The sequence below is a fragment of the Lates calcarifer genome, linkage group LG4 (assembly GCF_001640805.2).
Source record: "Lates calcarifer isolate ASB-BC8 linkage group LG4, TLL_Latcal_v3, whole genome shotgun sequence".
Lineage (NCBI taxonomy): Eukaryota > Metazoa > Chordata > Actinopteri > Centropomidae > Lates > Lates calcarifer.
Window position 1 is genome coordinate 22,360,286 of NC_066836.1, and position 25,295 is coordinate 22,385,580.

General features: G+C 38.9%; 1 protein-coding gene across 1 annotated transcript; it reads right to left on the bottom strand.

Moving 5' to 3' along the window:
- Positions 1-3,123: 3,123 nt before the first annotated feature.
- Positions 3,124-24,874, bottom strand: klhl20 (kelch-like family member 20). Its single transcript, XM_018678380.2, has 14 exons — positions 24,752-24,874; positions 22,427-22,490; positions 18,121-18,378; positions 17,893-18,001; positions 15,988-16,194; positions 12,090-12,248; positions 11,848-11,942; positions 11,532-11,647; positions 11,246-11,429; positions 10,953-11,096; positions 10,604-10,737; positions 9,587-9,795; positions 9,330-9,436; positions 3,124-7,574 (listed from the first exon to the last, which is right to left on the bottom strand). The coding sequence occupies exons 2-14, from the start codon at positions 22,447-22,449 to the stop codon at positions 7,490-7,492; spliced, it is 1,830 nt and encodes a 609-aa protein (XP_018533896.1). The 5' UTR covers positions 22,450-22,490; positions 24,752-24,874; the 3' UTR covers positions 3,124-7,489.
- Between the last annotated feature and the right edge of the window lie 421 nt (positions 24,875-25,295).

Consider the following 25,295-nt stretch of genomic DNA (forward strand, 5'->3'; position numbering starts at 1 on the left):
TTCTTGACATAATGAACATCTTCCACTCTTTTATGATTTATGCAGCTTTAGGCACAATAACAGCTTTTCATGTTCAGCTCCTCATAAGCTCTCAGTCATTTTGGGTCATTTTCTTCCCCATGCCTGCACGCACATGTCACTAGGAAACCTGTCTATTGACTGCTCCTTTATTTGTTGCATGTTGCCATTTGTGAGACTCGACCATTGGAGCTGAAAATGGCTGATATTGTGCTAATGGCAGTGTATATTGAATGGTTGGGACAATACCCATTTAAAAAAAAAGTCATTTTGCAGTTAATTTCATTTTGTTTAACTTAATTTGTTTTGATATTAAAAAGCTCAAAAGTCAAAACTAATTCATCTGCTCATTTGAAATATTTGATAAGAATCTATTAAAAAATACATTTATTAACCTAACTCTGAATTAAGCTTCAAGGCTGGTGCAGCTTTACATATTACTGGTTTTTTGTTAGATATCCTGTTTTATTTGTAGTAAGGAAAAAGCAGGAAAATTGTATATTTTGCACTTATGTTAATATTAATACAAATCTCTTATAATCATACATGCATATTTACATACACAGACATCTACTTTACACACTTTGGATTAAATGTACATAAATACATTTAAAAACTCTCTCACTGATGCTCTTCTTGTGGCAATAAAAGTCATGATGACTAATGCTGCATCTCATGTTTATCATAAGAAGATATACATTTATCTTATATCTTAACAGCACCTGTTTGACCAATGCATTTACTGTGGAGGAGCTGGTCAAAAGCAAGACAAAAAACAAGATGCTGTAAATCCCCAAACACACATATATATATATGTATATGCAGTATACAGACTGCAGTAGAAGCCAGCTCCAGCTGAGCTACAAACTAGTAAAAGTGCATTTTAAATTGTCTGGACTCCTGCCCAGAGCAACGTTTTCATGGTTCGGTGTATGTGTTAGAGTAAGGGTGTGTCTTCTGGGACAGATGCAGTGAGCAGGATAGTTCAGAGAAGAATAGGCTGCTGCCACATTTACAAGACAACAAAATGAAAAAGAGATGGAAGAGAGAAAAAGTGGTACTGAAACTAAAGAGGCAGAGATTTGTGTGTATAATTAGCTCATATTCTGACAGTGAATTTGTAGATGTATCTGGTGTCTGTCATTAGGTGCCTTCTGGAAACAGCAGAACAATCCACTGTCCCAAGTTTGAATGTTTTGTGACAGGACACATCGTACCTCGTACGAATTAAAGGATTGTTTCCCTCTAATCACTTCTCATTCAATACTGACGCCTCATGTACATTTAGTTTTAGTCTTAGTCTTTTGATGAAAATGCATATGCATTTTAGCCAAAAACCAAAGACATTTTAGTCCATTTTTTGTCTCTGACATATTAGTCTAATTTTCATCATACATTTTTGTTTATTCTGTCCTCTAAGCATTTTGAGGCTACAGCTGTGGTCGTCTTTGTGTTGAAATGAACATGATTACAGATGTCTGGTATTGATGTGTCCAGGTCACTCTGCTGTGCAGTAATACTCAGACTGACTCAACTCAGTCCATCTAATTAGCATTTCCAAACTGTCTGTTTGGACAGACCCACTGTGTTTAATCTAACACAGTACAGTTTTTGCTTGTAACGAAGCATTACTGCAGCTACCAGTGCTTTGACTGCAGAGCATTAAGTCATTCAGAAGCTGAATTCCCATACTTGTTCACTAAAATACTGTTCACTGTCTGGGTTTAGTCTGAGAGGAGATGTCATATCATTGGATAACATCAACCATGATATTTCTTTGGTGGAACAGAGGGAGATTTAGAATTTACTATTCCTTCTGACAGCAATGTGAAAGACAACATTCACATTCACGGGCACTTCATAGTTACATTAGCTTTTAGCTATTTGTAAATGTTGGTAAGCTGCCTGCATGTTTTTGTGGTGGTGTTTTTGTTGCTGCTTCGTATGTAATTCTCAGTAAATTGTATGGATTTAGTCCATAAATCCATTTCTTCCAAGAAAAGGTAACGTCAGGTAACACTGCTAACAGAGACAATTTGAATGTGTGTGTGTTTCTTGTTAACTGCAGTGTAACTGGTAAAGCAGCTAAATCTTCTTCTTAACAGGAGATACTTTGGGCAGCAGAGGAAACTGTAATCAGGAGCTAATGTATGGTTCTACAGACACATGGCTGGTTGGTGAATAAGACTGAGGTATGAGATCTCTAGCTGACACCACATCACTGACACAGTGTTGCCAAAGCTACACGACTTTGTGAAGAGGCACATCCGCAGCCTGTTGCGAGACATTTCGGCCCTCAGCTTCACCACTGATATTTGGACGAGCAGCGTTAGCCCGGTGTCCCTCATCAGTTTAACTGCACAGCAGATTGACGAGGATTTTACTCTGCATGCATTTTACTTTGCATGCAAAACAATTTAGGGGTTCACACACCAGCCAAGCCATCACAGGTGTGTTTGATGACATGCCTCAGACATGGGGGGGGGGTCCCTAAAAGTTCTGTTCATGTGCTACGTGATAATGCGAAAAACATGATCAAAGCCATGAGTGACACTGGACTCCCGAGCCTGCTGTGTGTCACACACACCCTCCAGCTGGCTGTTAATGAGGGGCTTTTAGTTTATGTTCAAATGTCAGTCACAGCAATTTCTTACAGCCAGAGAATGAAACAATATCTGATGAAAATAAAATACATTTTCAAGTAAGTGTATGAAGTGTAATGGCATTAATAAGTACTCGTATCAGTACTCGGTATTGGCAAGTACTCAAATGTAAGTACTTGTACTTGTAATTGGATTGAAACAAATGTGGTATACTGTGCATCCCTAGTCATCATTATCCTTGCTGGGCCTGGAAAGAAATTAAGGTTAAAGGGTTTCCTGCAAAAACCAGTCATTTTCTTTTGCAACACTGAAATGATTTGAGAAAATGTTAACTGCCCCTTTAAAAAGCTACCAAGACAATTTTGTTCTTTGTTGTCATCTGCTACACTGGAAGTCCTTCACATTTATAGAGGCAACAGCATTTCTTTTCTTATTTCTATTAATGCTTTTGACAACGACAGTCTTTTTCAACAGAAGCTCTCAAAAAGAAACAGACACACTGTTTTCCAGGGAAAAGGTTTAATCCTTGTCATAGTGCACATGGTCCAGATCTGTTGTAGTGATCACAGCTGAGAGATGGCCGCTTGATTCATGAAAACAAACACCAGAGATCACAACCATGTTTGGGTCATGTGTTGGACAGACTGCACAGAGGCTACTTAAAACAAGATATTTAAATATAGGCTACTGACTGAAGGCGGGTTGATTTCGGTACATCACAGTAACAATGCATTGTTAGTAGATCACGTGATTAAAAGGAGACTCAATTAGTTTGGGAGCCAAATACTGCAGTACACTTTGGTTTACCACAGCCTGATCAATAGTTGTTTACCAAAAAAATGCACTGGACCTGTTTAAAGAAGATTAACACCAGTATCAGAGATTCTGAGGAAAAAATGTCAGCACATGTCAAATAAAAGCAGTTGGACAATTTCTGAGAAATTCAGTTGCAGCATTAAAAACAGGATGTTTTCTTAGCCCATGAAAAATTGTAAAACTATGATTTTCAAAGGACAGCTACTGGACACTAACCAGGGTTCCCAGACAATAACACTCACAACTGAGGGGGATTTCCTCATCATTCTGTGGCAGTGAAAAGTAGCAGCATACACTTGGAAGATTTTTCGAGAAAAAAACATATACAGTTGGTCAGACTGCATCATTTTTTGTTCAACAATCTGTGATTATATTTCTGATATTTGATGGACACCATGTATTTATTACAATTAGTACATAAGATGTGTTGCACCAGTGTTTGAATTTTTGAAAATGACATCCTATATTTCAGGTGAACATTAACATATGTTACTGCAAAACATCCCGAAGCATAAACATTTTCAACATAAAGAGTTGCATACAGCAAATACATTATCAGTTCACTAGCCAAGAAATCTAAACCCAACAAAATCTTGATTGTTTTTTATTGAACACTACACCACTATTCAGGTTAGGACCTGCTTGCTTATGAAAATGTGGCTAACATAATGCATAACAACTGCCTATCAGCTGTCACTTGCAGCAATGTTTTAGTTCCACACACAATTAAAAGTGCAGAACTGTGGTAAACTGTGTGACACAAAGCCAAAACATGTAGTGTTGCATCTAAGAAATAAATTCAGTTCTGCTCAGCATCAAAGCCACCAACAGTCTGGGGACTAAAATTTGATTCCCAAGATGACCTATGATCATTTTAGACTTTTTCCCCTGTATCAGGAAAGATACACCCATATAAAATACAAATAAGAAAAAAAAGTTAAAATCTAAAATACATTTCCAATCACAGTGCAATAAATTATGAGATCAGCCCAAACCAGTCCACCATCTACTCAAACTGTGTCTGTGTCACATTGAACTGAGAGCAGTTACACAACCAGGGACCAGGAAACTGCAGAGAGGATCTCTTTATCATTCATATCTGTACTGCACTATAACTGTCCTCCAGCAGGTGGTGCCATTACTGAGTGTAGCATATGAGGACATAGAACAAAAATGTGGGAAATTGTCAATGCAGAACAAAAAGGACATGTCCGTCAAAACCCCATGGTTGTGTGAACAAAAACAAATGATATCATATCACTAATTACTACAGAAGTAGTTCTGACTTTATTATTGCATGTACAGATGAGAATTATATTAATTATTTGGTTAATTCTTTTTAAGAAAAACTGAGATAAATATGCACTGCTGCACCGTGGGCCACTGTTATTTTTGTCTTCAGGACTTTTCAACATTTTGTAGGACAGGCACATTTTGATGTTACAAGTGTGAAGCACGTAACATTAATCCTAATACATAAACTGGGTTTAAGTCTGGGTTTAGCAGTTCCCCGATTTTTGTTATCAAGGCCACCATGAAACTTAAGAGAAAATCTTCTGAAATCTTAAAATATTCTCTTTATATAGTCACAATTTATATGCTCTAAAACTACTGAATTATGAAAAGTTATTTCTGTATATATGCTGTCTCATCCAATGTGTTATTTAATGACTTAAGGGACAGTTTCCATCAACACTTCCAAACATTTCCAAACTGAACTCAGCCCAGATCACCGGTGACCAAGATGCTGGTCTCCATAATGGCTGAAAAAAGTATTAATAAGATCACTGAACTTATTTCTTGCATCATGGGCTTAAGAAGCCCTTTTTACAAAGAGACACTACACTCATCTGAGTCCACAGAAGATCACTGTCTCTAGAATTGAAAGCAAATACATCAACTGTAACCAGTGACCAGGGAAAGTAATCTAGTATTTTAAAGCTGCATGTTTGTATCATTTTCAATTTTCAATCTCCAGAACAACTCTGACAGCATTGGGGATTGATTTCAAATTACTACAGGTGTAAATCTGCTTATATAATGTTTTTTTCTTCCACTCAGAAAATTCAAGTACTGAGTGGCTAAAACCTGATTTATCTTATTCCTATATGTCAGAGCTCCACTAGTGTCCAAAAACTTTTAAAAACACAACAACGAGCCACACTGATGCACGACTTACATATTCCTCCATTGCCATGGACACACACACACTGTAGTTTTTGTTTTTTTAATCAACCCCATATACACAGTCCTGCTGCCAGAGAGAGCCAAATATGGATTAATCCACAGCTGAAAGTAGTCCCCACATATGTACAATTCCTTCCTGTTTGAGTAATGTTTGCTAAAAACTACAGTATCTCAACTGTTTTTAGAATATTGCAAAACCTTATTTTAAAAAAATGAAAGAATATATTTATAATGTGCTTTTAAAATTAACACCTTCAAGATGAGTTAATGGGTTTGGGATTAAGTACCACAGATAGGCTGTTGGAAAGTACTGAAAGACAGATAAACAACTTGTGGCTTTTGGTGTTTTCATGGGATTTGTTTAAAAAAAAAATGGTTTCATATATATATATATATATATATATATATATATATATGAAACCATTTTTTTTCCGCTTCTGAAGTCACACTGGCTACATACATACAAACATACTATATGACACTGTATGCTTCAAATTAAGTGTTTATCAGATCACCCAACATGGTCTCAGACCCCTTTTATCAATGGCAGAACAATTTTTGTAACTTTCCAAAACTGACAATCTGACAAGCTACACGGTGATTGGCCTTGCTGTCTTTAAGGAAAGAGGCCTGTTATATCCATTAGTATACTTCATTGTGTTGAGACTGCATAGTCATGCGAAAAGCAGTGTGATGAAGCAGGGCAGAGACGATGACAGCAGGCCTTTGAGGTTCTGCATTTACAATCAACACTCTCCACTTGACCTAGTAAGACAATCTGGTTCAGTTTAAGTATACTGAGGCCTTTAGGATTAAGCAGTGGAGCCAACAATAAACTAGCCACACGGCTAGATGATTTTGGTGTCTTTAAGCTTCTTTCCACTGAAGGGTTATGCTGACTAAAAGGTATGGTATATTCCCTTAACTACATTGTGACCATCTGAACTGAAATCTTTAAACATCCAAGGTAACAAACAGCTACATCAGCCTCCTGTAAAGTGCAGCAGCCCCATTCAATGTGCCAAATAATGTTGAGTAGCAGTGACTTCCTCACACATATCCTTCTGCTAATAACCTCCCCATGTTGAAAAAAAGAGATGAAATCCTCTCTCTGGTATCCAAGTGACAGCTTAAGTGCAGAAGGAAACTACCTGACAGTTTTCTACAATTTAATGCTACACAAGGCCCAGAGACATAACAGCCACAGTTCAGATATATATTTCAAAGCCTAAAGCCAAGTGGAGACACAATGAGAGAGCAGCCGATATGCAATGTTTTGTCTCCCAGAAATAATCAACCTCACATGATAAACAGAAGGTCCTCTGGTTGGCTAGCTGTTTAGGGCAGTCACTAGCCAGAATTTGGGTGGTGGTATTTTAAGACAAGGTAAGGTGTTGGAGGCCCTCACAGTTGGAAGGACTGAAAAATCCCTCTTCCAGTGACCTCATGATTTGGAACTTCTTAAACCTCTGCGACGTTAAGTAATCACACCCAACAGCAAACTCAATCAAGTTTAGTTCCGTTCCATGTCCCAGACTGAGAAGTCTGGGGGATGTGGACTTGGAGAGGTCACAGGAGAAGGGTCATCCTCTCCAAACTCGAAACTTAATGGTACTTCTGCTCTCAGTGCACTTCATGGTGACCGTGGTCAAAGACAACCAAAGTCAATCACCTTGGAGTGGAGTTGGGGTTGAACTGGAGTTTAAAAGTCTGTTTCTCTTTCTGTCTCGTCTCCCCCCATGTTTCTCTCATCCTCACTACTTAACAGTCTCTTTTGGAGGCACGAGAGTTGGTGAAAAGAGATATCCAAGAGATATTGCAGCGTAATGAGAAGTGAGCATGTGAGCGAGAGGATGGGGGTGGTGTTACCATATGTGGGATTCACAATGAGTCATTTTAATGACACCCACCCCTCCACCTAGCCGGCGGTAGTTCATTCCTCCGTACAACCTGGAAAAGAAATGACAATCAAATGGCAGAACAGAAGAGGAAGACGAGCAAGGGTGACAGTGAAAATTAAGTGCTTGTTACTTTATTGGGGCTAAAGGTCTAATCAATCTGATTTTACCCTCTTCTAGCGTGTGTATGCTCACAAACTAACTTCATGTTCTAAATATTAACAGTAAAAACAATCAGATAAGATATAGCTTTATTAAAGCCGATATCATCCAATAACTATGTTATATTAAGCTCTTAGTGCATCTCTGGATATTAAATTAAAAAAAAAAAAAATCAGGCAGTTGCAGCTCACATGATTCCAATATAACCACTACCCTCCATTCTTCTTTCCATAGAAACTGGACTACGATTGACTGCAGTTTGAGAACATTAGATGTTTTAAACTTATATAGGTTGGCATCATAGCAGAAAGTCAATGTTAATTTGATACATGTTACAAAATATTTGTCAATAATATTTCAGAAAACACTGTAATATGACCATGGACATGTAACGTACTTTGTAATCACACCTGAACGCAATGACAATAACGGGACTTTGGGAGCACCACTTCAATCGACGAATGCAACACAACACATAAACACACAACTCAAAAATATAAAGTAACACTGGTTAAACCAGGCTTATAGGTGAAGGGACTTGCTCATCCTCCTGAAATCAGGGCAAAGACACTAACCAGCTGTAGGAATGTATCTTATCCATAGCCCTATCAGTTCATTTGATACAGTTACTGGTTTGTTTTCACTACTAAAGAACTTTTTAAAGTAATCATTTAAAAGAGAATACATTCAGAACAGGGTTATAACTTATCTATGTATTTAAAATTTAGATACAACCAATTACTTCACAATACTGAGAGAAGACTGAAGAACAGACATCAGCTGTCCTCTGCTGCTGCTGTGGTTCCTGCCTGCGGGTACCACTGGTGCGGTGAGGGTGAGTTGATTTGTCTCAGTCAGTAGCTAATATTACAGGAATTGGGCTAATTTTAAGATAGAGCTGAAAATATAGCTTTTCTAAAGCCTGTTGAACAGATGGTTTCAGAGTGCTTATTGGCCTTTTACTTTTATTGCACTTAGAGTAATGAGTGTTGTCATCAGTTCAAGTTATCTTAACTCAACCGGGTTCCCCATAGCCTCTCTGTGTGTGTGTATGTAGCTCTGCCCCGGACAGAGAGGCCATAAATGATTGAATAAAAAAAATTAATATGTGGTGATCCAAGTTAGAAAATTTAGTTGCACTGTCACCAAAAATGGTCACAAAATGCAGCTAAATGGTTGCAGTCTGGAGCTCTTTACAAATACTGTATGTTAAATACCTTCATTCTGTTGTCTTTATGTCATTGGAGGTGTATGTATGATATCAGCGCGTTTGTGGAGAAGTGCTTTGTGGTCCAAAATGGCTGAATGTTATGGAATAAACTGTACACAGCACTCTATATTCTAAGCCACATGGTGTCCAGGATCTTACTGATTTTCAGCCAAGTGTAAGTGTCACTGTTAGCGACACTTTCAGCATGCCATCAAACTACACTTGCCTTGCCTTCACATATAATGCAAACTTTAAAACTTTTACAATAAATCAGATATTAGTTGTGTCATTTATCGATTATGGCTACAATAATGTTTATATCTAAATACTTGCGTTATATCTACATTTTTTCTAATTACTATGATTGCTGTACTCTTTAGTTTCATGGTTGTACTGTGTAAACATATTCTATAGACTTTCTGAACTACCACATACCTCCATGTGTTGGCGTCAGGGTCATAGACTTCTATAGTTTTGAGATATGTCGTTCCATCAAAACCTCCTACTGCCATCAGCTGACCATTCACCACAGCCAAGCCCACCTGCAGGTAAAACTTCACTTCAGCCTCATACACAAAAAAACATCTTTGAGAGCTAATTCATGACTTGAACTGTTTAATTATTGACACATGTAATGAAACAGATCAAATGCAGTCAAATAAACCCCCCAAAAAGACCCAAAACACACTCACTCCGCTCCGTCTGGATGTCATGGCCACTACAGGAGACCACTGGTTGGTCCTGGGGTTGTATCGTTCTGCACTGCTAAGTTCTGTGGTGTCATCTCTCCCTCCAACAGAGTAAATCATATCCTGGTAGACTGCACAGCCAAGGTGCTTCCTCCTGGTCCCCATTGGGGATACAGTGTGCCAACGGTTTTCTTGAGGGTTGTAGCGTTCCACTAAGGAAAAGAGAAACACAGGAAGAATCTTAATCTTTAAAAAATGGAAACATTACAGCAAGAAAGAAAACGAATAGAGATAACACAGGCAGTTAACTAACTACATGGCAGTCAGCCAGCTGGGTAAGAATTAATGGTGTAGTTGAATGTGTCTCTATGTCAACAACTGGGTTAGAATTTTGAAAAGTCCTGTCCTGTATTCTCTCACTCATATATTCTCTCATTCATTCATTATTGACAGAGAGAATTTGGAAACTTTCCACTTTACTACAGTAGCTGCTTTGACTGGTAATATTGTCATTATTAAAGGTTCTCTGAGGAGTTTTGACTTCTAGCTGCAGCTGTTCTTAGATGTGTGGGTTTTTATTTATCTCATATACATGCAGGGTCCTACCAGTTAAGTCACACTGTTCCACTAATCAACAGACACCACACACCAATACACAGGATGCGGTGACACACAAACAAAAGCAGGGAAGAAGATACTGCAAACGAGATTTATGATTCATTTTTAAAAAATCTGGCTGTGAAAATGTTTAATGAGGAAGGAAATGCAGTTGACAGGTTTATTGCAGGTCAAGGACACACACTGCGCTTTGATGAGTAATTAATAATAGATAATTTAATTTTTGTTTGTTTATAAGAAAACTCGACAGGGCCCCCGTAAAGGCACAAAACTGGAAAACATGCAGCTGATTAAGGCAGAACCTGCAGGGAGCCCTTAGCACCTTTCTTCCAATTCCTCACCATCATTATTGTTACAGCTCGGTGTTTGTGATTGTATTTTTCTAATAAATGAGTAACATACCTGTATTTAATGGTGACGTCCCATCGGACCCTCCCACAGCATAGAGAAATCCCCCCAGCACAGCCACAGCTACACCCAGCCTCCTGGTGCTCATGGAGGCTACACGAGTCCATTTGTTCTCTTTAGGATCATATCTGAAGGACAGAGAAGGATCGTGTCCAATTAGCATTTTGTATGTGGGGTGGGTGCACGTCAAGACTGCAATTCAAATTACAAATAACAGAATGGTAAAGCTAAGCATGAAGAGAGCCTAAAAGCACGAGAAAAAACAGTTTCAACAGTGAAGCTGATGAAAGAGTTGAAGCTGAGAAAAAGACAGCAGTTTTTTTTTTAGAGTTTTGATTGATACCTTTCCACAATGTTGAGACATGAAACCCCATCCTGTCCTCCTACAGCATATAGATAACCACCGAGGACAGCCACACCCACACTGGTACGACAGGTGCTTGTAGGAGCCACATCACTGCTCCACTGGTTGGTCTTAGGATCATATCTGGACGACAGAAAAGGAAAAGACAAAAACTTACTATTTCACTTTAAGAAACATGAGTAATAAAGACAGGAGCCATGGAGACAGAAGACAGAACAGTAGAAAGATAAAAACAAATATCTCTGGCCAAAGTTTGAGCGATCACACCACACCTCTCCACTGAGTTGAGATACGATGAGCCATCGTGACCTCCCACCGCATACAGCAAGTCATCCAGAACGCTGACACCAACTCCACATCGCCGTTTACTCATCGATGCTACCATCCGCCACTCGTTGGTCTGAGGATCATACCGCTCAACGCTGGAAATAGCATCTCCGCTGCACCAGCCACCAACTACAGGACAAGGAAACAGTCTTTTCACTGTGTATGATTCACTTTTTTTACAGTCCTGTCCTGTACAGACTAACACTAATTTGAGTGCCTGAAGGTACTGACCTGCAAATAGTACCTCTCCACAGCGGATCGGTTTTCGCGGCCGTGTTCTGGGGCCCTGCATCAGTGGCCTCTCCTGTGGCAGTAGCAGGTAATTCTTGGCCTCATCAACCAGGTCTCTGAAAAAACAGAAAATTAAGTACATAATGTCACTGACAGATCAAAGTTAAATATGTTACTGCAAAATTCAGGAGTAGACAGAAATTAGGAATTTAAGTTAGGGAAGCCAGAAAATTCCTGGATCTAAGTCTGCACAGGTAACAGTTTTCCACCAAAAATATTAGATACTTTAACTTTTATGTACACACACAGCACCCACCTGCACTCCTCATCACTCTTGATGAGAGGATCTGAACCCACCGTGCCCACTAGAAACTTGGGACTGAGCAGTGGCAGACGGACGTGCTGCAGGACCTGCAGTACACACACAAAAAGAGTGTTCTTTTGCTCAGCACATTAGAAAGTAGTGTTTAGAATCAATGCATGGGTTATAGAACTGATTACCATACTGGCTGCAGTAGCTGTAAGGGTTGTGTTAATATATGTTTTTGAGCAACAAACCTGGGGTAGCTGTGGCCTGCGTTCCTGGATGCTGTATTTCACCCAGGCCATCACAGCATTGAAAACCTGCTCCTCACTCCGCACATTGAGCTCATCACTGGAGATGATGTCAATCAGCTGGTTAGCAGGCAGCAGCATGAACTCTTCACTTTCCATTACCTACCACAGAGAGGGGTAGAATAGTTAGTCAGCAGCTCTGCCACAGATCAATCAGTAAATCAAATGAAAATCTATTTTCATAACCATACAGTGCTGTACTCATCACATGATTATTCTCCTTTCTTGAAGCAATTTAAGTTTATCACAAAGCGAGATGCTTGAAAAGCTATTTCTAAAAATCATGTGTCCTTCAGGAAATAAAGTTGACCAGTCTTACAGTGAACAGCATTTAGTCTCTGAATCTTTTGACTTTAATTTACATACAAGTCCTCAACATTTCATAATGTCAGGGATGTACTGTACACAACTGACTGATGATTTACAATAGACTCTTCTAATGACAAGTGTTAGCACAAACACAAGTGTAATTACTGACATTAATAATGGTTTTAACCTATACAGTTTTGCCAGTTTACTGGCATTTTACATGATGGCAGTCTTTACATTAACAGTAATGAGTAACATAATTAATTTAGTGAAACCAAAATTCATACTGTGTCAAACGTTTACATAAAATGTAGATTTTAACTTTTTTCAAATTATAAAAACATGGCTGACCAGGTGACCAGGTGACCACTCCAGTAGAAAATGTTCTTCTGGAGAATTCAGCAATTCAGAGTAACAAAGCAAAAGGCTCTCTTGGCATAAAATTGTCGTGCAGAGCAGACTGTAACGCAGGTGAGCAGCTGCAGTTTCTTAATGTGGCAGGACTCAGTACTCGTGTCAGCACTTGTCAATTCAGGACAGTTTTCATTGTCCAACAAAAACAAATGGCAGTGTCCTCACTGCTGTATACTTGCAGCAGGTTGCTGCGCTGGTCTTAGTTCTGAAAGTGTGTAAGTAGGGTGGTTAACTTTTAAGGTTTAAAATAAATCACTCTATTTTTGTGAAACCAGGTAACTCCCATCAAACTAATCTAGGAGGAAGGTTAAGACTGGCCCACAGAGCAGTGTAAAATATCTTTTTGAAACTGGCCAGTGATTGTGGCTGCAGACCATAATGTCTCCACTGTGCCTCTATGGACAGTAAGATTCTGGCTACCCTTGTTGCAACTGTGTTGTATGTTAGTTACTTTAAGCTACAATTGAATATTTGTGATTTGTGATGTAAGAAATACTTTTTCATTCTGTAAATTACATATACATAAGGTATAGTATAACGTATTTGACAATTACACATTTTTTTCCTCCAGGCTCTGTCCTTCAGCACATTTAGTTTGAAAAGTTATAAGTTCAACACACTCAAACCCTTCAAATGTAACTGAGCATATGGCTATTAAATGCGCTTGGACAGCTGTTTATGGGTTCAACGAAAGTTCATGTACAGAAGATCTCATTTGGCTCAGAGTTGATTGAGAGTTGCCACGTAGATTGAGGTGGAGTTGTCTGACAACATGAGGAGTAAAGAAGTGACCATGAAAGTGGAGAAGCAAAAATCTCTTAAAGAAATATCAAAAGGTAGCTGGTTTGCTAAAATCAACAGTTCTAAAAGAGCAGGGGCACATGGGAAATCTAGAATGAAGCAAATGACCTGAGAGATCAAGGAGTCATCCACCAAGTCTTGTATGACCTGGAAATAATTTTCATGGTGAAGAAAAATGAATACACAGCAAATCAAGAATGCTCTCTGAGATGTAGGCATACATGTTTCCTTGTCAACAAGCAAGAGAAGAGTTCATGACCATGACATCAGAGGATTCAATACAAGATTCAATCCCCTGGTAAATCTAAGAAAGAAGTCAACAAACTAATTAAGTTCAGGAACAAATTTCTTTGGACTGATAAAACAAAACTCAGCCTCTATCAAAATGATGGAAAATGGAAAGTATGGAGAGAAAAAAAAGGAACAGGTCATAACCCAAAGCCACCTCCAGATTTGACAAACGCTGTGGTTGGTTCTGTTATGGCTTGGGCATGTATGGCTGCTAATGGAACTAGCACACTGGCATTTATCATTACCAAAATTACTTTTTTCAATGACTGACTGACTACCTTATAATACTGTTTTCCACGAAATATAAGGTGCTGCATTTATCATCAAAAGACATCAATTTGTTTCCTCTGTCAAGCACAAGAGGATTCCCTCACTCTCAAAGCTGTCCTTATAAAATAAGAAATAAACATTTTGCATTGTTTAACAGACCCCACAAACCTACACAGTTTGTTCTATGCTGATAGATCATTTCAGCTGACACTGTGACAGAGCAGCATTGAAAAACTGCATGTGTGATTAATGATATTAATAATGGCTATCTTCAGTTGGAATAGAGCTGTTTGTTAAAATTATTAGTACACCTGCTTTTCCTGCTCTATTACTATGACTCAACACATCTTCAAAATGAAGTATGAATAATGAATAGATTCTGCCATATAATCATTCTGTGTGTCTGTTTCTCTGTCCATCAGTCATTCAGCAGTAACACAGAAGCCTGTTTCCTCTTTCCTCACAAGGCAAAATGTTAAATACATAGTGGCTGACAAAAGTATGCATCATTCTATCTTTAAAAATCTGCCTTACACTGACATACTGTGAAGCTACAAAACTCTTCTAAATGTGATCCCTCATTTGTGCTGTGTTAGCACAAGCCTGGAAACTCACATGCCTCCACCTGATGCTTATAATCATGAGTCAATAGACTGTCTGGACTTTTTCCATGTTTACAACCACCGGTGAAACGACACTGTCAAACACAGAATTGCACCAACAACCATATTTCTAACTGTGTGCATACATCCTGAGGCTTGTATCTAAATTTTCCTGTATATTTTTGTAGCATGATGCTTCATGTGACTTAAGAATTGTAGGAGACTATGGACAGTTGTTCTTACTTACAGTGCATTCAGAAAGTATTAAGACCGTTTCACTTTTTTCACACTATATGAAGCTCATCGATCTAGACTCAGTATCCCATAAAGACAATGCAAAAACAGAATTTTAGAATGTTTGCAAATTTATTTAAAAGGAAAAACTGAAAATATCACATTGACATAATTATTCAGAACCTTTATTATGACATTTGAAATTTAGCTCAGGTTCAGATCTGGGCAAGGCTATAAAAAAATGCAGCTGCATTGAAGGTTCCCAAGGCTCCACACAGGATCTCTGGAGCTAAGCCAGAGTGAGCATCAGGTTCTTGGTCACCTCTGTTATCGAGCCCTTCTCCCCCAGCCGCTCAGTTTGGCCAGGCAACCAGCTCTAGGAAGAGTCCTGGTTGTTCCAAGGTCTTCCATGTAAGAATTACGGAGACCACTGTGCTCTTGTGAACCCTCGGTGCAGCAGTAGTTTTTGTAACCTTCCCCAGATCTGTGCCTTGACACAATCCTGTCTCTGAGCTCTGCAGGGAGTTCCTTTGACTTGGGAACTTGACTTGTTTTTGGCTCTGATATGTATTGTCATCTGTGAGACCATATTGTGTGCCTTTCTAAATAATGTCCAACCAACTGTATTTACCACAGGTGGACTCCAATCAAAGGTGTAGAAACATCTCAAAGATGATGAGGAGAAATGAGAAGAATCTGAGCTCAAGTACTGCAGCAAAGGGTCAATGTGATATTTCAGTTTTTCCTTTAATAAATGTGCAAAAATTTCCAAAATTCTATTTTTGCTTTGTCATTATGGGGTGTTGAATGTAGATTATTGAGGGGAAAAAAAGATTGTTTTGATTTTAGCATAAGACTGCAACATTACAAAATGTGAAAAAAGTGAATATTTTCAAAATGCACTGTATCTCCATTCTTACCTCCTGAAAATTGTGCTGAGTGAATTTGTCTGCAATGCGGAGTAGCTCGCGGCAGGAGTGTGTATCAGCGAAGGCCCTGATGCCCAGACAATTGGAGGGATCCAGTTGCCTCTTAAGGAACTCACAGCAAGCCTCCTGGATCTCAGCCAGCTGGAGAAGACAGGCTGCAGGGAGCAGAGTCTGGACATTCCCCTCCTCTACAGTCACCTGAGAACAAGGAGAGCAGGACATCACAGACTCTTCGCAAACAGCTTGTCATAAAGCTAAAACTGGGAAAGCACCAAGGTATTAGTTGATATGCATAGTCTCCCATCTCAGTCACGGAAACCTGCAGCATCTTCTCACCATCCCCACAGGCCTCTTTATTGCCTCCTCATGCAGAGGAGGCAATAAATGGAAATCTTGTATCTTTCTTTTTGATTACAATGTTGTAGATTTAAGTATTTTTTTCGGGCTTTTTTTGCCTTTATTGACAGGACAGTGAGAGACAGGAAATGGCGAGAGACATGCAGCAAAGGTCCAGCTGGATCAGGAGTCGAACTAGGGTCCGCCTGCTCAGGCCACTAGGGCCCATATGTTTTGCGCCCTAACCATTTGGCTATGGGGGCGCCCCCATTCATGTTCTTTTTGTATGTCTGTATGTATTTCTGACAGGATAGGGACTACCCAGCCAGCAGTTAGACTGTTCTCATCCTGCTTACTTCACCTAAAATCACTTCTCAAACCTACCTTAATTACATTCAACTAAAACAGCTGGTTATGTCAGTGATCATTTAGGTGAATTACACTAAAACATTCTTAGCAAACCTGAGCAATTACTATTTGTGTTTTGTTTAATTTTATTTATTGTTTATTTAACATATGCATGATGCACAATACATGTATTGTGCCAGATATAGCTAAAAGCTCATTTTTGTCTGTAGTGTCTCACCAATAATGACAGGTTGCAGAAATAAGACAACAATCAGCTGTGGTGAATTAAAACCTTGCATGATAAATTATATGAAAATCTGAACGGAAAAGAAAAACAAGCCAAAAATAAATAAAGAGTATACCATAAGTAAACTAAGCATCATTAAGCCTTTAACAGACACACCAATTTTGGCATAAGCAAGAAAAGAAAAAATTCAAAATAAAACAATTATTGTTCTTCAACTTTTATACTACAGTCATAAGCCTGGTCTCCTCTGAAAGGTAACGCTTTAATTTTTTTACAACCAAAAAGTGTGGGTCTGAAAGATACTGTACACTGTACTGTACTTAATTTCCCTGAGGGAGTCATCCCAAGGGATCAATAAAGTCTAGTCTAAGTCTAAGTTACACAGGCATAAATATGGTAGCAATATAGTTTTGAGCCTTGCCTTAGCATAGACCTAGTCAGGAGACCCAGATCAAACACTGTATCATTTGTCAAGGTTGCGTGAAGATTGAGACCAAAAAACCCCAAAAGTTCAAAGTGTCAGACGGATGGGAAGGTGTTGTTTAAAAGGTTAGAAACAGATATTTCATCAGTACAAGAAATTATACTTGCATGCAGTATAATCGGATCAGATATGGTTAGATAAAATTAAACCTACTTTCTTTCACTGATTTACAGTGGATTTGAAAAACTCCCATTCTTGTTAAAATTTGTTCAAATGCAAACAGCCTCTGAGCAACTGAAGTAGTATATTTAAAAAAATGGATTTTGTTCAGTGGGTTCTGCAGGAGTACAGGTAGGTGTTGGTAGCAGGACTTATTTGCACTCACCTGATTTTATCTTTTTTTTTTTACATAACTATGTGGATGCATATGGTGCATATGGTTATTCTAGTCAAAAAGGCATTTTGTGTGCATTGATGTTACTGCAATCAACACACCACCAATTCCAAATATTAATAAAACACTGTTCTGTGATACTGTTACCTGTGAGGTGTAGGCAAAGTCAATGAGCAGCTCCATGGCTCTCTCATCGATGTCACGGATAACTACCTCAGTCTGCCTGCTTTCTGCCAGCTCTCCAGTAAACATTGCCCTGTAAAGAACATAGAAATAAATCAGGAGCTGATGTTAATTCACTGACTAATGGATTCATTTCCAGATATATTTACCTATTACAGATGTGAAATTACGACACTGTTTGTCTCTAGGTACCTGAAGTACGGGCTGCAGGCGGACAGGATCACACGATGAGCGTAAATCTTCTTGGCGCCCACCACCAGCACCACATCACAGAGCTCACGGTGTTTTCTCAAGAGGTTGATCACCTCGAGTGTCTGCCGTGGGTGTTTGTCTGAGACGTATGGCATGCGTGCAGGCTGGGGGACCCCTTCAGGGAGTTTGTTGGGGTCCCCCAGAGTACAGCGGCTGGTGATGTCCATTCCAGTGGCGTCTTGGCGTGCGCTGGTGGCCCTTGACATTAACCAGATGGGCAATATTTAAGTGATTAAATATATACTTGGTCTTCACTTTAACATCTTCACAACACAAATATGAACTCTTGGTGAAGTTGGTAAGTTGACTGGAAAGAGTTTGTGAGAGGGGATGAATGAACAAAGGGATGTAACAATCTTTTTGACTTTGTTGCGACCTTTGAGTCAAGCTAAGCAAAGCAAAAATACACTGTTTGCCTCACTGGATTCTATAACTGGAAAATGCAAGTAGTTCATTCCTTAGCCAAATCCAAACTGGTATTTGACAAGTTTTACTTTCTGGTTCTTGTAAATATAGAACATGTGTTAAATATATGCAGTATACCTATTAACTGAAAGCCCTCTCATCATTACACACACTTGACCAGAGGCCTGTGGCTATCAGATGACCCAAATATAGTTGGGTCACTGGCCACTAAACTTATTAGTGAACGTATTTACATCATATAGCATACATTTTTAATAGAGCTGTGGGCACAGGATAATTGATGTATTTTTCACTGTTGAAACAGGGATTCTCATAATGTTAAAAGCTCAAACCAACACACAATATTTTCTGCAGCGTTCACCAAGTTGAATTAAGAACTTCATACCATCTAGAATACAACTCAGTATCTATTTGGCAATCAGTTTAACCAGTGAACCAATGATTAAGTGAAACAATGACATAGAACAAGTACAGATAATATGGTCTGGACTTATTTGTTACTACATTGGATTTTTTTAGTATTTCGCAGCAATATGGAACACTAGTTTCTAACTGGAGAAGCAGAAAATAGATAGATGAATTAATCAGTCAAAATTTCTCACTGTGTTTAATGTTTTGCTAAATTTGACACAGGCTTCCAAGCTGCTGGAGTTGGCAATGGTGACAGTGTTTACAAGTGTGATGGTGCTAAGTGAAACTCTACTAAGAGGATTGAACAGCCTCCAGCAGCCCGATCCACTGGCCCATTTTTAGTTTAGGTGTATAAAGTCTCCCAACAGCCTGTAATCACACACCAAACACTGTGTAAGTAACCATCTAAGGCCTTTTTTGAAGAAACTAGATTCAGTGGTTTTCAAGGCTGTTGAAGACCAGCAGATACCTAGTGTAAAGATGTAGCGCGTGTGTTCAGGTTGGCTCAGTTTTCACAGACAGTAGTAGTTCTGTTATACAAGTAGCTTTTCTGAAACTTTAAGAACTTACACGCAGTTTTTTAACAACCAACAAATAACTATAAACCACAATATACTGTAAAGTAATCCAATACAATTCCAATATAATTTCTGGGAATTCAACTTGTTTCACACATGAAGATTAGTTTAGTTTATTCACTGATCTGGACAGAGCTGTCTGAAATTTAAACAACATAACACAGATGACATCATAACATCATGCATTAACCTTCCATATCTATTTATTTTATATCACTATGTTCAGTCTCTGGGTTTGTAGGCCACATCACAACGTAGCATGTGTAATGAACACAGAACTTGGATGAAATTATATGAAATATATTTCTTTATAACTGATCTTTAAAGATTCCACATACATACAAGTATCAGTATAACAGAGAGCTAGTGAAATAACTAGAATATCTTTGATGATTTTGGGATGCCACTACTGGAATGTGATTTGATTATTTCTGGTGAAGAGGACTTTGTGGCACTCAAAGACAACCATAGTCAATCCATAGCCAATTTGAAGCTGGTATCTCACAGCCCATCATGCAGGTCAGCTGCCAATATGGAGTTTGCTGGTCCACCAGAAATTTAGTAGGCTGCATTCAATAGAATGTTCAGCTTTCAGGCAGGTGAAGTCTCCTGCCAGATATAGCTGGAGGAGGTAGCTTTTAATGCGTGTTAGGTAAACACAGCAGGTTGTTGAGACAGCACTGGCAAAACCACACCAGTCAGGCAACAGCCAGATGAACCTCTGGACTCACATAGCAAAAGCTTTAGAAATTACTGCAAGTCTCTGCTGCTTCACTCTCCAATTCCTAAGTTCAGGAGGAGAGGCAGCCAGAGGCATTAGGGAGAGGTGCCATGTGAAAGCATGAGAGAGAAAGCATATTAGAGCAACCTAAGAGTATGAACAAAGCAAGTCACCAGCTCTAGTTTTGGGTTAAGAAGGCAGTGACCAGGGAACCTGCCCCACGTCTTGGCACAAACCCTTAGGATATAACTCTATTAACAGTTCTACTAATGTTCCTTTACTCAAATTTGTATACATCTTGTATGTCATGTTAGATATACATCTGAAAGTATCCCAAAACCATCATGAATTATGCTGTTAATGACACCAAATATGACATCTATCTATCATAGTGAGAACTTAAGTTATCAGAACATTAATTAATTATTGCTATTATACATGTCAGATATTTCTCAGCTCTGCCACAAACCATAATAACATATGTACAAAACATTCCAATACCTCAAATGCTACTACTTATATCAAAAATCTGTTTTCTGATAATCTCAGTAAAAGTTTGTGAAGATTTTGGAGGGAAACAGTCAGAGTCTGATTTACTTGATTTTTGGATCATCCAAAAACTATGTGTGAAAAAAGGCTTGTGTGTGTTAGCACATGTTGTCCTCTTCTTTCACACACAAAGCAACATTCTGTGGGTCACTCAGGCAAAGGTAAATTTATACTTCTGCACTGAATTGACACCATAGGTACAGCATAGGTATGGCTTAGCGTACCCTATGCTGCAGTCTGACATGCACCTCCCTAGGAATAAAACTACATGTTGTGGTGACGCAGACTGCAACAACTGTGATTGGTCCGCTTGATCAGCTTGTGCATGTAAAATCAAGTAAAGTCAAATTTTCGTCATGTAGCTCCAAATCACAACAGAAGTTATTTCAGGGCACTTTTCATATAAAGCACATCTAAGCATGTCTCTACTCTTTATATTATTATATTTAGATAGAGAGACCCAACAATTCCCACCATGAGGAAGCACTAAGTAGCTATGGCATGAAAAACTTCCTTTAAAAAGGCAGAAACCTTGAGCAGAGCATGGACTCAGCTGGTTTGAGAAGGAGAAAGAGCGGGGAGGGGGCCTCTCAGTGGACTATCAATCACAGAAAACCCTCTCATCTCCTTCACTCAGTTCAGTGGTTGCAGATAATATTCCTCCAAGGTCTTTTCTGTTTTGCAGAAATTCCAGTTAACGTCACAGGTTTTCAAAATGTATTCTGAACTCCAATTCCAACATGAAATAAAAGAAGAAACTCGGAACAGTGGTATAGAAACCCCAGTGCCAGCCAGTGTTTTTGTGGTGTGATTGCAGAACAGCACAGACAAACCAGCACAAGTATAAATGCTCACAACGGCCACATGCATAAGCTACAGTGTAGGCTCTGCATTGATCCTACACAGAAGTAGAAACGAAGCTTCAGAGTTCTGTTTTAGGGAGGCCAGGGTGAAGTCAGCCATACGCAGTAGAGTTATCTTTTCTGTCTGTTTGTTCAGAACCCTGAACTTTACATATTTATCTCACAGTGGGGAACCCCCCAGCCTACTGAATTAAAATGGAATATACAGTCTTAAATATACAGGTGATTTCTTAAATAAGCCCAGAATTTTCCAACAAATCACAATGTCCATATCTTTTCTCAAGTCAATTTCCCTTAAAAGTGAATCTGATAATCCATTCAATGCAGTATTTAGGTTTTCAGTTGTGGATCTGAATTTTGTGGTTCCCCTCAGTGTGAGGCACTTGTTTCTCAGCAGTATGTATTCCTTAGACTATAACAAGAAGTTTGGGTTTCCTGCTCAACATGATCCTTTCACCTAACTTGAATCACATCAAACTATTACCCTGTCGGGGGACAGACACTGACCAGTGGCTTAAAAGCCCTAACCCTAACCCCCTAACCCTAAAAGACATGCAGTGTATAGAGGTGTGGTCACTGAGTCATGAGGTGTTCATACATTTGTGATTGTAGTGACATTAATTCTAAGTTTTGATTAAAAACAATTATTGTTCACAGTGGACAATGGGTAACCACAGATTCTTCAGTACCACACCTACCTGCGCATTGGCTTTGCTTCCATGCACTGAAGAACAATGTTTGGTCCCACACCTTGAGGTCAACCTATAAAGCCAACAAGACAAATTAGACTCTCTTTGTAGTCAGTATAGAAATCACATGCAGCAGTGTTTACCTGGACAGCCCTTTCATAAATTTCCACATGGTCCACTTAGGTTTTTTATGATTCTTTATGATTCCTTTTGGAAAAACATGCTCAGCCTGATGACGAGAAACTTCGATATCTTCTTGTGAGAGGAGACCAGTTGCTCATTGTAGTGCAACTCCCCTGTCCCGTTCCTTACTAAATTTGATTATGTAGCCATTTCCTCAGATATCAGATTGACGTGTTAGCTTACACTGAGTCATCAGTCTCTTTAGATACGCCTGTACAATCTGTTGCAATCAAATAGGGTCACCCTGCAGTAAACCCTGCCTTCATGAAGTCTATGATATATGTTTTTTTAACAATGTGTCAAACAGGTGTGTAATCACTGCTATGGCCATTTAGAGACTATAATTAGTTGTATCATTTCTGCTTTTCTGTTTCACATCATTTATGTCAAGAAGGGTAGACACCAATCAATGTAAGGCAGTCCCATACAACACCACCACTAACTAGAGTCTAAAAAATGACCACAGACTTGGATCTCAATACAAAAAACAATATCCACTAAAAGCAAGGTCATTTTTTTTAAATATATGTGTACTGGGCTGCAATACATTTTACAGACATAATTAATATACATACAACTCATTGCAATATTTACTATTTGCTAGTTACGCTCAGGTGTAACACTTCAGACTACAGCATTCCCATAGAATTTATATGTGCTTGCTGTATTCAGGTATTTGGCAAAGTCATGAGGATGAATGGAATCTTGTAATTTAGTTGTACTGTAGATGTGTGAATGGGTTACACAGAGCCACTTTTCCTGTGTTACTGTAATACATACTGAAATCTTTAGGTAATCAGTCATTTATTACTGAAATGAACTGTCCATTTATTACTAAACACAGCTTGGGCTCCAGCTAGCAGCTGAACTCCATCAGAATTAATTAGAGAGAAGTCAGGAGGGGAAAACTGATTCTGTTAGCTAGACAGTAGTTGAGATGTTGACTTCATCATCATCAGTCCTACCGCATCGTATAACATTAATACAGTTAATGCTTCTGGGTCATTTGCCTCTAACTAGCTACATTCTTTGCATGACCCATCTAACCTATCTAACAAGCAGATAGACAGGTGAACTGCTTGTGGTTTGCAATTTGAGCACACAGACAGATCAGGTGCTGCAGCCATCATGTTGTCTGGTGATATTTATTTATTCATCCACTTCCTTGTGCTCCAGATGCTCCAGAAATATAGCTCCTATCAAAAATGCAAAACTAAAAATTATTTGGAGTAGAGATATATGGTTTTAAAGGTCCATGAATTTCATTGATTAAATGCAGCCTCACAGGACACAAAGGAAACATTTTTTAAAAAGCAGTGGAGGAACTTAGTGATTAGTGACAGAAAGTCACTAATCACTAAATGACAGAAAGTCTCTGAAGTAGGGAGGGAGGAGCAATGCCATGTAAAACTTTGTATACAAGTAAGAGAATTTTAAAAACACATTTACAAGATACATGTAGCCAGTGTAGTGTCTTAAGCAGTGGGGTAGTGTGATCTATTTTCTTCCTAAAAGGAAAATTTTCATCGATATGGCGAATCTGCGACTGTAAACATCTAGAGAACAAAAATCATCAGACAACATGATTACTAGTTAAACTAGCACGCCAGATACGCAGTTTGCTAACCAGTTAGCTAATCACAATTTCCAACGGTGTGGCAGGAATTAGGTTTCTTTGAAGTTTGTCGATAGTTGTGACAGAAACTAATAAGATAAGGAAGAAAAGAACGCATGCTTCCGATGCATAATTAATTTGAGCAGACCTGTAAAAATCAATAAGCTAGCTAACAGTGGATCATTTCCCGGGGATGTCTGGGAAGACTATGTGCTATCGCTAGCCCGGGGGTAGGGAATCCACAGGCGATTCCAATCATAAAGCAAACGAATAACGTTGCAGCGAATTCATACAACCAAATAAAGAGGAAATATAACAATAAGTTAAAGCATTCATTTGTTAGCCGAAATGTCCCGGGTATCTGCGGCCGCTTGAGAATCTCTCAGCATCAGGTCAGAAACCACGGACTAGATAGCATAAACTGTTTTGCTAACATTGACTAAGTTAATGTCAGCGCTTCAGAAACGACATGTGTTGATAATATTAGCAGTGACAACTATCTGACAAAAACTAGACATGGTTAAGACGGGCTTTACCTTATATTTCCATCCTACCGACACATAGAAGTCGCCCAGGGTACTAATGTTTTCTTCTTCTCCTTCTTCTTCGTCTTCTTCTTTTTTTTTTTCCTTCTTATCCTTCTTCCTGTTTGTTTGGCGGTTGGCTAATCAGTTTGCAGGCGCATTACCGCCACCTACCGCACTGGAGTGTGACTCCTGCCCGGTCTCTTTCCCAAACCTACATTCCTCTGGATATTACAAAGATGTCCTTGTGCGTCGTTTCAGTATTTTTGCCATAATCTCTGCATTTCTCTCTTTATGATTGTTTTACCCTCTGCTTTACCTCATTGTATATAGAGTTGATCTGTCTTTTATCTTTTTTATATATTTTGTTTCTGCATATTTTGTATGTTTGCACTGAAAAGGAGAAGCTCTCCAATCTTCTTGTACTTTCAGAATAATACAATAAGGGCATTCAATGCATTCAATTCAACTCTGCAGAATTTTCATGTTTACTGTTTCTGATTTGAGTGATCCTCATGTCTAGCCTCTATTTCTACATAGGCAGGAACCCAAATGA